The sequence below is a fragment of the Piliocolobus tephrosceles genome, chromosome 4 (genome assembly GCF_002776525.5).
Source record: "Piliocolobus tephrosceles isolate RC106 chromosome 4, ASM277652v3, whole genome shotgun sequence".
NCBI lineage: Eukaryota > Metazoa > Chordata > Mammalia > Primates > Cercopithecidae > Piliocolobus > Piliocolobus tephrosceles.
In genome coordinates this window covers 47719973-47734346 of record NC_045437.1, presented here as the reverse complement: position 1 = coordinate 47734346, position 14374 = coordinate 47719973, and the positions used below count along the sequence as shown (strand labels likewise).

General features: G+C 35.1%; 1 protein-coding gene across 1 annotated transcript in view; it reads left to right on the top strand.

The window, feature by feature from the left end:
- FCHO2 (FCH and mu domain containing endocytic adaptor 2) overlaps window positions 1-14374 on the top strand; it is a 136818-nt gene that overhangs the window by 96816 nt on the left and 25628 nt on the right. Inside the window, exons 14-18 of the mRNA XM_023207961.1 lie at window positions 3028-3039; window positions 3397-3421; window positions 4972-5014; window positions 7333-7421; window positions 12718-12821. Coding sequence (XP_023063729.1) covers window positions 3028-3039; window positions 3397-3421; window positions 4972-5014; window positions 7333-7421; window positions 12718-12821 — 273 coding nt within the window. The remainder of the gene's footprint in view (window positions 1-3027; window positions 3040-3396; window positions 3422-4971; window positions 5015-7332; window positions 7422-12717; window positions 12822-14374) is intronic.

Genomic DNA, 14374 nt, shown 5'->3' with positions numbered 1-14374 from the left:
CACTTCTCGCTTCATTTCATTCATTTGATCTTCAGTCGCTGATACTCTTTCTTCCAGTTGATTGAGTCGGTTACTGAAGCTTGTGCATTTGTCACATATTTCTCGTGTTAATTGTTTTCATCTCCATCAGTTCTTTTAAGGTCTTCTCTGCATTGATTATTCTGGTTATCCATTCATCCATTCTTTTTTCAAGGTTTTTAGTTTCTTTGTGCTGGTTACGTAGTTCCTCCTTTAGCTCTGAGAAGTTTGATCGACTAAAGCCTTCTTCTCTCAGCTCATCAAAGTCATTCTCCGCCCAGCTTTGTTCCATTGCTGGCGATGAGCTGCGTTCCTTTGGAGGGGGAGATGTGCTCTGATTTTTTGAATTTCCAGCTTTTCTATACTGCTTTTTCCCCATCTTTGTGGTTTTATCTGCCTTTGGTCTTTGATGATGGTGACGTGCTGATGGGGTTTTGGTGTGGGTGTCCTTTCTGTTTGTTAGTTTTCCTTCTAACAGTCAGGACCCTCAGCTGTAGGTCTGTGGGAGTTTGCTTGAGGTCCACTCCAGACCCTGTTTGCCTGAGTATCAGCAGCAGAGGCTGCAGAAGATAGACTATTGCTGAATAGTGAGTGTTGCTGTCTGATTTTTGCTCTGGAAGCTTCGTCTCAGGGGTGTACCCCACCATGTGAGGTGTGAGGTGTCAGTCTGCACCTAGTGGGGGATGTCTCCCAGTTAGGCTACTCAGGGGTCAGGGACCCACTTGAGCAGGCAGTCTGCCCGTTCTCAGATCTCAACCTCCGTGTTGGGAGATCCACTGCTCTCTTCAAAGCTGTCAGACAGGGGCATTTACCTCTGCCAAGGTTTCTGCTGCTTTTGGTTTAGCTATGCCCTGTCCCCAGAGGAGGAGTCTACAGAGGCAGACTGGCCTCCTTGAGCTGCAGTGGGCTTCACCCAATTTGAGCTTCCTGGCGGCTTTGTTTACCCACTTAAGCCTCAGCAATGGCGGGCGCCCCTCCCCCAGCCTCACTGCCGCCTTGCAGTTAGATTGCTGTGCTAGCAATGAGGGAGGCTCCGTGGGCATGGGATCCTCTGGGCCAGGTGTGCGATATAATCTCCTGGTGTGCCTTTTGCTAAGTCCCTTGGTAAAGTGCAGTATTTGGGTGGGAGTTACCCGATTTTTCAGGTGTTGTGTGTCTCAGTTTCCCTTGGCTAGGAAAAGGGATTCCCTTCCCCCTTGCACTTCCCAGGTGAGGCGATGCCTTGCCCTGCTTCAACTCTCACTGGTTGGGCTGCACCAGCTGACCAGCACCAGTTGTCCGGCACTCCCCAGTGAGATGAACCCGGTACCTCAGTTGAAAATGCAGAAATCGCCGGGCGCGGTGGCTCAAGCCTGTAATCCCAGCACTTTGGGAGGCCGAGACGGGCGGATCACGAGGTCAGGAGATCGAGACCCTCCTGGTTAACACGGTGAAACCCCGTCTCTACTAAAAATACAAAAAACTAGCCGGGCGAGGTGGCGGCGCCTGTAGTCCCAGCTACTCGGGAGGCTGAGGCAGGAGAATGGCGGGAACCCGGGAGGCGGAGCTTGCAGTGAGCTGAGATCCGGCCACTGCACTCCAGCCTGGGCCACAAGCAAGACTCCGTCTAAAAAAAAAAAAAAAAAAGAGAGAGAGAAAATGCAGAAATCACCCGTCTTCTGTGTCACTCACACTGGGAGCTGGAGGCTGGAGCTGTTCCTATTCGGCCATCTTGGGTGCGCCGCCCTATTTGCCTTTTTTTAAAGTCTGCCACTGTAACATTTATTTTCCCATACTTTTCAAACAAGGAAAGGCACAGATAAGAGTTCTTAGTGGTAATAGTTAATTCCTCAATTCTAAAATACCATACCTAATAGGATTTGAGGGAGAAATAAAACATTATCCCACTAATTTTTTTCCTCATTGATGTCAATTTTAAATTTAAAAATGTTACACTATGTGAAAAAAGCATTTCTTAGGATGGCAGTTAAGTATACCTATATGTGATCATCATTGATTGACATTAAATCTGTTCTTCTTGATAATGAAGAATAAAGGTTCTCACCATTTCATATTATTGTGTAATTACATATTTTAAGTAGTTACATGTATTTGTTTGGGAAAAAAGGTGGTTTTCTCCCAGTCATGTACTTCAGAATTTAGTTTCAAAACTATTTTCTTTCTACCAAAAATATTTCTGAAATGAGGTTTTATTGTACCATTACTATTTAACATTAAGATTGATGTTGAAGTACAGAGTTGCTTAAAAGATGGTGAGTATAGGGCCGGGCGTGGTGGCTCACACCTGTAATCCCAGCACTTTGGGAGGCTGAAGTGGGCAGATCACAAGGTCAGGAGATCAAGAGACCATCCTGGCTAACACAATGAAACCCCGTCTCTACTAAAAAAAAATACAAAAAATTAGCTGGGCATGGTGGCATGCGCCTGTGGTCCCAGCTGCTCGGGAGGCTGAGGCAGGAGAATTGCTTGAAAACCGTGAGGCGGAGGTTGCAGTGAGTGGAGATTGCACCACTGCACTCTAGCCTGGGTGACAGAGCGAGACTTCGTGTCAAAAAAACAAAAAAGGTGGTGAATATATACAAAGTATGAGGTTGCAAACCATTAAAAATGTATATTATGTCAGAGCATAACTAATTTAAAATATGTGTGTAAATATGTAAAATAAAAGCCTAGAGGAATATATGGATAGTGAGATTGTGAATAGTTTTAAATTTTTTCTTTTGTAGTCTTCTCTTTTCTGTTTGTTTTTAAAACAGTGAACTTGTATTAATTTCATACTATGAAAATAATAATAAAACAATTTTAATAGTTAATATTGGATTAGAAAAGATTGTATCTGAATATATTTTGCTGCCTAATTTGCTTAACTTTTTCCCAGCTGACAGTGTATGTGTTTTAAGGTGTATGTATTTTAGATATGATTGAATAGGGAATGATTAATTATTAGAACAGAAAAATATACTATTCAGAATTCTAACCTAATTTTCTTTTTCTTCCATGTACTACTAGAGACACAGTCCAGTAAGTACGAGATTTTATATTTTTGCCCATTGACTTTTAAAATCATTGTAATTTTTGAGGATTGACTTTCAAAATATTTGTATTAAATTTTCAGATTAGCAAGTTTTAGTGTTTTGCTGTAGATACTGGTTTAATATTTTAAAAACATTAGGTGTTAAAACTACATGTATTATTTTTTACTGTAAAACAAAAACTACTGACAGTTTTTTCTCTATATCTTCTATGTAAGTAGACTTTACAATTGAGCAGATATACTAAAAACAATGTAAAATTCGGTTCCTAGTATTAACATTTTACCAAATATTTCATTATCAAATTAATTTGTTTTGTGGTACCTATTTTGCATCTCTGTTTTAGGTACAGATGAATCGGAATTTGTCTAGTAAGTTTGACATTTGAATTGCTTATTTTATGTCTATTAAACTTTATAAGGCAATTTGTTAATCTTTTACCCTTATGTAGCTGTAGAAATAAATGATCTTTTCTCATCATGAACCCTGCTGAATGGCTAGAAGGACAGTTACTTTAAATAGAAAACAACATATCTATATTATTTCCTGTAGAGCTAAGAGACATGCTTTAAACTTTAATACATGGCTACAACATTTTTCAGAAATCACCAAAGCCAAAAAGTAACTTCTGATTAAGAGTGTTAAAGGGTTTCACTGGCATTCTGTGTCTTATAAACTAGAAGACATTTCATTTATAAGATGAGTAATATTGAGCTTTCCCTATTTTTAAGTTATGTCACAATTACAAATTTGATTATAAATTTAATTGTACTAAAAACTTAATTATACTAAAAACTTTTCTAGGGTGCTAATACCTTTTGCAGAATCATGCATTAAAAATAACAAAGAGTTGTGGGAAAAATAGTTGAAGCAGCCCACTCAAAAGCTATGTACTTTTGTTAACAGAATACTTAACAAAAACTTTAACATCAGTCTTAATAAAAATTCTAACACAGTTTAAAAGACCTAGGAAATTAATAAATACCAAAATAAATAAAAGTAAGGATTTTATCTTTAAAGAAATGTTGATGGTAGCTTAATGATAGGGGGTGTGAGGAAAATGAGGATAAATGGAGGGTGCTGAGTTGTGGAGATGAGAGCAAAATGCAGAAATATTGAAGAATAGCACAGTAAACACTGAGGCAAAACAACCAACCAAACTGAGCCAAGTGAAGAATGTAGAGTGAATGGATATCATTTACTGTGATGCTCCTCCATAGTTTGTGGAAGTTACTCATATTGATATACTTTGCATCAGGTATTGCTTGGTGATGCAAAGAAAACATGAAGGTGCAGCAAAAATTGCTTATGCACCAACGTGAGTTTTGCATTAATGATGCTATTCCCCTGTTTACCACTTGCTTGTGAAATGAGGCACGTTACAAATGCAAAAGGTAGCAAAACGAACTATCTTATAAAGAGACTTGCTCCAGGTTGCTATAAGATTCTTAATTTTTCAAAATATGACATCCTCAGGAGTTAGTAACTACTTTTTGTCAATGTAATAATCACTAATAGTATTCTTAGAACTTGAAAAATGCATTCATGATTCATCAATTAAAATTCTTAAATAGAATTTATGTATTTAAACATTTTTCTTATTTTTAAAGTTGCAACCCATATTTTCTCTTTTCTAAACAGCAATTTTAATGAATATCACAGTTTAATTGACTTAAGTAATTTCTTACTAAAGATATTAGAAGAAATCAGGATTTAGTAGTTTCAGTTATTTTAATGTACAAAATAGAAAACTTGTTAAAATCTTAATTTACTTTTTCTTCATTATTGTTTGTATTTACATTATCAATTCCAAAATTTTTAATTGTCATAGTGTTGAGATATGTGTATAGAGTTTCTCTTTTTCATTAAAATATTTTATTTCTCAGATTATGAAGTTTTCATATTTTAATTTTTTAATTAGATGAGGAGTTAACAAAATCAAAGCCATCTGCTCCACCCAATGAGTAAGTTTCCATGTTTAATTTTTTTAAAAAATAGACTATTTTTTAGAGCAGTGTTTGATTCATGGCAAAATTGAATGGAAAGCACAGAGATTTCCCTTTATGCTCCCTGCCCCTTCATATGCCCAGTCTGTCTCACAGTCAAATTCTCTCACCAGAGTGGTACATTTGTTACAATCAGTGAACCTGCATTGACACATCATAATCACATAAAGTCCACAGTTTACATTAGGGTTCATTCTTGGTGTTGGACAAATGAATGGGGACATGTATTCATCATTATAGTATCATACAGAGTGTTTTTGCTGCCCTGAAAATCTTCTGTGCTCCACCTTTTCATCTCTTCTTCCACACACTTACATTTTAAGTATCCTTTTGTCCTTTTTTCTAGAGTTTTATTAGCTCTATAGTTTTAATTACTGTAAAGTTTTGTTAATCATCCTGTTTTCTGAGCTGTCAGATGCCCTGTTGGAGTTTTTAGAAGTTTAAATTTATTTCTCATTTGGTAATATGTCCTTTTAAAATAAGAAAAAAATCCATTTAACCACAGTTGGCCTTGGTAGCCTCACTACTTCTAAATAAATGATGAAACCCTAAGTTCATACATATCTGTATTTCAGCTTGTTAGTATCATGGGAATTTTCTCATTTCTTCCTTCAGTTTTGACCATGACCTTATAAAATAATATACTTCATAAGCTTCAAAACAGAGAAGTGTCTCAAGTTGAAAAGGGAGAGAGAGGCCAGAAGGCATGTTGCCAGCTCTTCTTAAAAAAAAAAAAAAAAAGCCAGTGTTGGATGGGTCTCCTTTTACTTCTGTGTCCATCAGTAAGAATACTGTCTTTGAGTTAATGGTTTTTTGCTTGTCTGTTTTGAGACAGGGTCTTATTCTGTCTCTCAGGCTGGAGTGCAGTGGCGTGATCATGGCTCACTGCAGCCTTAACGTCCCAGGTTCAAACGATCCTCCCACCCCTGCCTCCCAGCTAATTTTTTTCAAAAAAAATACTGGGTCTTGCTATGTTTCCCAGGCTGGTCTTGAACTCCTGGACTCAGACTCCTGAGCCTCCCAAAGTGCTGTGATTACAGGCGTGAGCCATCAAGCCTGGCCAGAGTTAATGTAAAACACAAGTAAAAGTAGGCTTAATTAAATAGGTAGCTTACAATTATTTGATACTTTTGAGGTACTAATTGAGCACAGTGGTGGTATTTATTGGATGTGTCATTTTTTAAAGATAAGTTGTTGAGTGTTTTAAAACTTTTTAGGAATCATGCAGTTGCAATGCTAAGCTTTATCGTACGAGGTATAGTGTGCTTTCATGTAGGTGCATGTTGAGATGCTGGATATGTACTCTTAGATAATTACAGCACTTTCATTATAGAGGGCCTTTTTTGTGTGTAAGATTTCCTAAAATTTTTTATAATAATGGCAGTTTGATACATTAAAATATGTAAGCCATCTTTCTGTACCTAAGGGCTTAAAAAATCACTTTACCCTTTTTCTTCATCTTTGAAAATAAGTATGGCCTTATAAAATTTTAACCCAATTTTATACCACTTAAATTTTCTGTTCAGGATTGGGTGCTGTGTGTGAACCAGCAGACCCGAGCCTGTTTTAAAATCAAGTAGCTGTATGTCTTTGGGCAGTTCATTTAGACGTGTGCTGCTCTTTTTCATATGTAAAGCTGAAATTATTATTCCCGTTATGACAGCCCCCAAGGTTGTTGAGTCCAACAAGGCATGATGAATGGGAATTAATCTTCCCCATTCTCCTCTGCTAACTTCACATGCTATCTTAGGTTATGCTTCTAACAAATATTGGCTGTTAAATATGTTAATTAATTTCTACACATATACTACTGGTAGAGTATCCAACTTTTAAATTAAAAAAAATTATTTTTTTTAGGGACACGGTCTTGCTTTGTTACCCAGGCTGGAGTACAGTGGTGCAATTATAGCTCATTGCAGCCCAGAACTCATGGGCTCAAGTGATCTTCCTTAGCCTCCCGGATAGCTAGGACTACAAGCATGCACTACCATGCCCGGCTAATTAAAAAAAATTTTTTTTGTAGATACTGGATCTTGCTATGTATGTTGCCCAGGCTTGATCTTGAACTCCTAGTCTCAAGTGATCCTCTTGCCTGAGCCTCCAAAACTGTTGGGATTATAGGCATGAGCCATGGTGCCTGGCCCCAACTTTTTAATTATGTTTATTGAGCTGTTAGAATTCTTTCTATAGAATTATTATATAAATAAGTGACTAGAAATTGTATACTAATAAAATATTCTTTTGTTAAAATTTGTACTTTTAAAATATTATGGTAGAAAAGGAACCAGTGATTTACTTGCTTGGGACCCGCTATTTGGACCATCTCTTGATTCATCTTCATCTTCACTAACTTCATCATCATCAGGTAAATATATATATATATGTATATATATATATGGGTTTTAAGTATAAAGAATACTTTAGTTGCTTTTTCTCATTCACTTTTTGTGTGTTGTACTTAATGATAAAAATTTCTAAAAATTTGTCCTCTGTATTGCCAAATAAAAGTGATTTTATTTTGGTTTTGTTCTCTTAGATACTCTATGACTTAACAATAAGCATGTGTAAAATACTAAGTGTTTTTTTAAATTGCCATGTTTATTTCTAGGCATTTTATATCATTATCCAAATAATAATTCTTATTGTTTATAGATAATTCAAATACAAATACATATCAATGTTCTTTCTTGATGGAAGTTTAAGTTGCATCTAATTTTCTAGTATTACGAACAGTCATAGAAATAACAAATTTTGTGCATATGTCTCATAATATGCTTGTAATAATTTATCAGTTTAAAACTTATGGGTTACAAGATGATGTCCATGATACTTATTGCCAAACTGCTTTCTAGAAAGGCTTTAACACTTCCCAAGCAGTTTATGAAAGAAGTTGATAAATGCTTTTTAGTTGTTTTGGCAAGAATATAGTAAGTTTCTCTTTTCATTAGTCAAACAGCAGGCATCAAAAATGTATGTTTAATAAAACCACTGCTTGTTCAAAACAAGAAAATGAAATAAATTTTAATTGATTTTCTACTCTCTTCTCTGGGACTTAAGAATTGCCATCCAGTATTTGGGGTTAAGGAAGCGCTGGAACCATGGGGCAAGAACTTAAATCTGTCTAGTTCATGCTAGGTAATTTTGTTAGGAGTGCCACACATTCTATTTAATTTCACCACATTAACAGCAGCATGAAGTTGTTTTTGTTGTCCCTGTTTTATAGATGAAAAAAGCAAAGCTCAGAGATAATAAGTAACTTCTCCAAGTTTATATAGCTAGTAAATGATGAGGACAAGTTTCAAACCTGGCTCTTACTTATTCTAAAGCCATTGTTTTGTCTATCACACTTTAGCAGATTAACAGCAACAACAAAAAAGCCATGTTGAAATATCTTACTACTAAAAATTAAATATTGGTTTTTAAAATTAGACTGTTTAGAAACAAAATATTTTTAAAAGAAACTGTAAGTGGATTATAAGAAACCTTAACCCTAAACACTAAACGCTATTTGACCTTTTGAAGGGAAAGTAATCTGTACTTAATACTTGTAAAACAGCAAGAAACAGTCAATAGAAGGTAGTTGAACATAATCTGAAGTGGCTTTATAGCCTTTTTCATTGAGCATTTGTTACTATTTAGTATTATAAAATTAACCTTATATATATATTATATAAGGAAAGTAATTGTACAGGAAAACCTGATGTTGTTGCCAAATCTCTCTTTTGTTTAGTAAAAATGTCGGAATGGTATTTTGCATTTAGAATAAGGAGTTCTCAGCAGTATTTTCAAATTTTATTAATATCCCATTATGAGTGAAATTTTTCAGATTGGTATCACAGAGGTTTTAGTTATATAGAAATTTCTTCAAAATTCTGCTCATTGTTTCTTGATATTTTCTCTAGTATAGTCTCTTTCTTTTTATAAAAGTACTCTTTCTTCCTTTTGCTACTTGTCTAAAGATGGCTCATATCACCATCACTTCAGGTAAAAAATTGTTCGTTTTCATTTAGTGGTCATTGATGTTTGGCCGTTAAGAAATGATACAATATTTATTAACTTTTTGCTGGTTTTAAAATTCACTTCAGTATGCATTTTTAAATCTTCCTATATAGTATGAAAAGTAATGTTATAAATTTTGCCTTTCAAAAAAATGTTGATGATGCTCAAAATAGATAGTTATCCTGTTATATAGTAATTAATATTAAGTCTTCACTTGAACAGAATATAATTATTAATCAAACTAATTCATAATTGGGATTCTCCTGTTTTACAGAACTGGTCCTAAGTGAAGTTATGAAATAGGCATTTTATCTTCAATTTTTATTTCACTTACTTTTATGTTTTCTTGGTACTCGCTAGTTACAACAAGTCTTAAATTTTGTCTCACCATTCTTTGCAATGCACTTCTCTCCCATCTTAACATCCTCTACCCAGGTACCCATTTTAACATTTTAGCAAGGTCCAGGTTGTGAGATCATTCCCTACTCTCCTGTTTGTCTTCCAGAATCTTAATTCATCACTGACCTCATCTTAAAGCAGGCTAAAAAATAATTTCAATCAGTTAATAACTGATAATTAAGCATCCCAGTGTTGTTACATGTTTTAAAATGTTAATTCGGGCTTGGCTGAAAAATAGTTTCAGTTGCATCTTATACCATGTAGACTATAAATAAGCATTCATGTTTATATCAGATATGAATATATATAAACATCAATATATGTATTTTTAAAAATTTAACACAAATATCTTACACTTACCTCCCCTTTGGTAAGTGCCAGACTGTTTTCTCTGCCCATGAATTAATTGAACTCTTGTGCTCGCAAAAAAACAAAAACAAAAACCTTAAAATTATTTTTTGAAAAATATTGGTCTGTTTTTAAATATTAACTCGAACACTGATGTATTCTGATGTAGTTCCTGGGACAGTTTTATCACAGGACAATGATGAACTTTGTTGAGTACCACACATACACAGCATTATCGCTTTGCCACCTTGTCAAATCTTTTTAGATCTTGTACTGACTGTAAATAGTTATCTTTGCTCCTCTGGGAAAACAGGAATAATTCTGACTTTATATAATTTTGGACCTTCAGTTTTTCATATGCATTTTAAGTTTCTAATGTACATACTTTTCTTCAGTTAATGTAGTTTGAACTTATGCTCTTCTTCTGTGTATTATTAAATTTTCTAGTTTCAAATAATGAAAACAAGATAACTTTTTGGCTATATGGATTTATATTTTAGTTCTAGAATTTTCCTGTTGCTTCTAGTTTTTTATTTTGTTCTTATTCATCTGACCTTACAGAGCAGAGTAGGAACTTCACTTCCTTTCTCACTGATTTTCCTGGGTGTGTGATAATTGAACATTTACTTGAAACCCGGTCAGATTCTGAGTCTAGAAAGTCCATCACCAGACTTTTCCCCCAAATCTCTACTTTATTCCGCTGTAACAGCACCACTAGAGAGCACAGATAGTTCTTTTCGCTTCATGGCCGTGAAGTCAGTGGATTTTCTTTACTGATGAACTTGTTGCAATTAATAGCTCCAGTGCTGCTGAGAAGGCATTCCAGAGATTGCATTGTAAAGCTGAAAATACTTTTAGGTTTCCTAATGCTTTGGATGGGATTTCTTCCAACAGCTGCATTTCTGAGGATCACAGTGACCTTTGCCTAATATTACATGTTTTGAAAATGTACCTACAGAAGCAGCTAACAGTGCTGCTGCTATTTCTTCTACATCATCATTATTGCTTCTAGATTCTAGATTAGTTTCCACTTTTGTTCAGATAAAGAATGGTATGGCAAGCATGCTTTGTCTATTCACTTTAGTTAATGTCTGAGGGCAGATATAGAGTAGCCCTTATCGCCAATGTTTTTTTATACTTCACAGGCCAATTCATATTTCTTGAAACACTGCTTCTAATAGAAATTTGTAGCAGTGAGCTCCACCCCACCACCAGCAAAAAATAAAACATAGGACATTGAAGAATGTAAACAATTGCAGTTATCTCCTTCAGAGGCTTCTAGAGGCAGTGCCTAATTGACCTGTGCAGATATAATATAGATTCATTTATAAACAGTGGTGTTAATAAGTATTGTTATTAGCTTTTCTCAAAAAGCAAATTTTGAACTGAACTAACTACTTCTACCAGGCTTGGTTTGAGTCGATCTAAATGCCATTTGGACAGGCCACTTGATCAGTAATAAATGCCTCTGCTGTGTAAACTCTCTCACAAGTTTGAAATAACTTAACATAGGCTAGTGCTGGTTTCATTGATAATGAACATATCTTTAAAGTAGACATGTAATACACAGGGAGGTGTTATGAGCCTCAGATTTTTGTGCACATTTCTTCCAGTGTACAGCTTCAAGTGTTTGTGCAGCATGAAAGAACGGGAACTGACTGGAAAAAGACAGTGGCTTCAGAATCTAAGCTTGATTTACCAGCTTTTTTGTTTTCCTTAAGCAACCTGAACAGCCCTTGCATCTTTTATCTCTTATTATGGTATGCTTTCTAAGTGATTCCCTACTTCACATGCATGTACAACTTTCAATCCTGTGTGACTACCTTTTTCTTTAGGTCTCTTCCTACTACCTCTATGCGCCTTCCTTTCATGCCTCCTTCATTCCTCCATTGATGATTAAAGGCCTTCAGCTTTGCAGTTTATTTCCCCATGTGTATACTTAGGCCCACTTACATATTTTTAATTTTGTACATCTCTAAACTTTGAAAACGTACTGAATATATTTCTTCCCACCCATTATATTTTTCAGTCTCTGAATTATAGCCTGTATTTTAGTGTGAACCAAAGGGCTTTGAAAATCATTTAATTTGTTAATGATTATTAAACATGACTTTAAAGAGGGTTTAAACCTATTTACTTCCATTTTTTTTACTCCTGCTTTGATTATGCTAATACATTTGTGACTTTTGATGATGTATACATTGACATTTATCCAGTAATTTACATTGTGATGAGATTAAGAATACAGATATTTCTGACTTGTAAAATTAGCAAATGGCATGAAAAACTCAACACTAAATTTATATAGGACTTAGGAACAATTTAAGATATTATTTTGAGCACTTTCCAAAGTTAACTGTAGTGATTTGGGGAATTTTGGTTTTGTAAACCAATAGAATATCTAATTATTTCAAATAATGTTACCCACCAAAATGTTACAATGTGGTTCAACTTAAAAGTCAAATTTAATAATTTTAATTAAGGTAAGTATTTTATTTAGAGTTTACAATATTATTCTGGAGGTACAGCTTCAGAACCTTTTGGTCTGGAATTACTATCTGTAAAATAGATGTATTGGCAATAAACAAATGACCTTTGGCCTAAAATTGGTTTGTTCTCATCAGCTAATGTATCAGATTTAATTTTTATATGTGTAGATAATTGAAATAGGAATAAAATTTATATGTGTCAGTTATTGAAAGGTTAACTTTTTTTCAAGAATATTACTGGTCACTTCAAAATAAAGCATATTTGATAGATTCCCAGTATTTCAACATCTGTGATTACATCTCAAAAAAGAGCCTCCTGAAAAATGAGCTTTGATTACCAACAGTTTCTTTATAATAGAATGTCTTTATGTAAGGATTGCTACATACTAATGATTTTCTTCAAATTCTCTTTTTCCCCTCAACCAGCCAGGCCCACAACTCCTCTTTCTGTAGGCACCATTGTCCCACCTCCGAGGCCTGCTTCCAGACCAAAGCTTACTTCAGGCAAACTCAGTGGGATTAATGAAATAGTATGTACTCAGGTTTTTAAAAAATTATGTAACTGTTTTGATTTAAGATGCAAATGATATTTTTCTATATGCCCTTTTAGTTAATTGCTTGAAGTTTTCTACCCACATCCTCATAGTATAGAAAAATTTTCCCAGCTAATGCTTCCTTTTCTTTTCCTTATTACCTCAGTGATGATACCTGTGAAACAGGACGTTGTCCAGGAGGAAACAGATTTCCTGAGAAAGTTGGCACATCATAAGACTACCATTCAGTATCCATTGTCTCACAATAAAGAAGCAGTTTTCATATAATTCTACTTAAAGTCAAATGTTAAGGAAGTAAATGGTGGCTTGTTCTTAGACCTTAAAAGTATATACTGCAAGGAGGATCGTGGAAGGCATCTAGCTCGGCATTTAAAATTTTACACATAAGGAGACTGGAGTCCACATCATCCAGTTGACTTATAAAAGTACATGCGTGGGTGGGAAATCATTGATTTTTAAAAGTCATCAGATAGAGGAAATCTATAGACTCTATTCAGTGAGGCTCTCCCAAACCAGTCTACTTGCCGTTGATCTGGTTTGCTTTGCTTCATCTTCTACACTAATTGCCAGTTTAATAACCAGAATTAAATTTATAAGTCCAGTTTAATCTTTTTTCCCTTGATACACATTTCCAGTGGTTTCTCAGTCTGTATGGTTGAATGTTTTAGCTGAATGTACAAGAGTCTTTATAAAGCTGCCTCAACAACCTATACTAACTGTCCATCTTTCTCCCCTTTTCAGCCTAGGTTCCAGCCACTTGAAACATTTCAGTGTTCCTCAGACACATCATGCTCTTTCTGAGGCCACTGTCTTTTTCCAGTGTCCATGTCTTCCTCCTGTGCTCTATCTCAGATGCCCCTCAGTTTTCTATGTTGACCTCTTTCTTTAAGACCTAACTAAATATCACCACCTAGGCAAAGCCCTCTTTGATCATTCCTTCACTTCTCTTCCTTATACCCAGATACTTTGTTTATATTTCTGTTAGTTCACGTATCACCTTGTATGTACTTTTTGTGTGTGTGCTATCCTTACTGGCCTATGCCTTCGTCAGTCTTGTATCCTCAGTACTTTGCATGATGCCTGTTGGGTGGTACACAGTTATGAAATGTTCAGTGAATATATTGAAAAGCTTTGGGCACCAGGTATTGAAATGGTGTTATCTTTCTTTTCCAAATGAACAGACTTAGTGGAAGTGAAATGAAAGACTAGGTGCAAGCTGCCAAGGAGAAGAGTAATATTTAAGTAATATAGAAATTACTACATTTTAAAATACTTCATTCTCTTTTTTAAATCAAGTTATGACTAGAACTTTAAGTACATTTTAATAAATTGATTTTTTTCCTGATTGTAAAAACAGGAAATGATCATGTTGTAAAATTTGGAAAACAGAGAAAGGAAAGAAGGAAAATTATAAATTTCCTCTGTATTTCACCGCCCAAAGATAACTACTGTTAACATTTTTTGGAATGCATAAGTGTTTATCCAGAGGCAGTAAAATACAGTTAAAAGTACTAGCTTATTAGCCACGT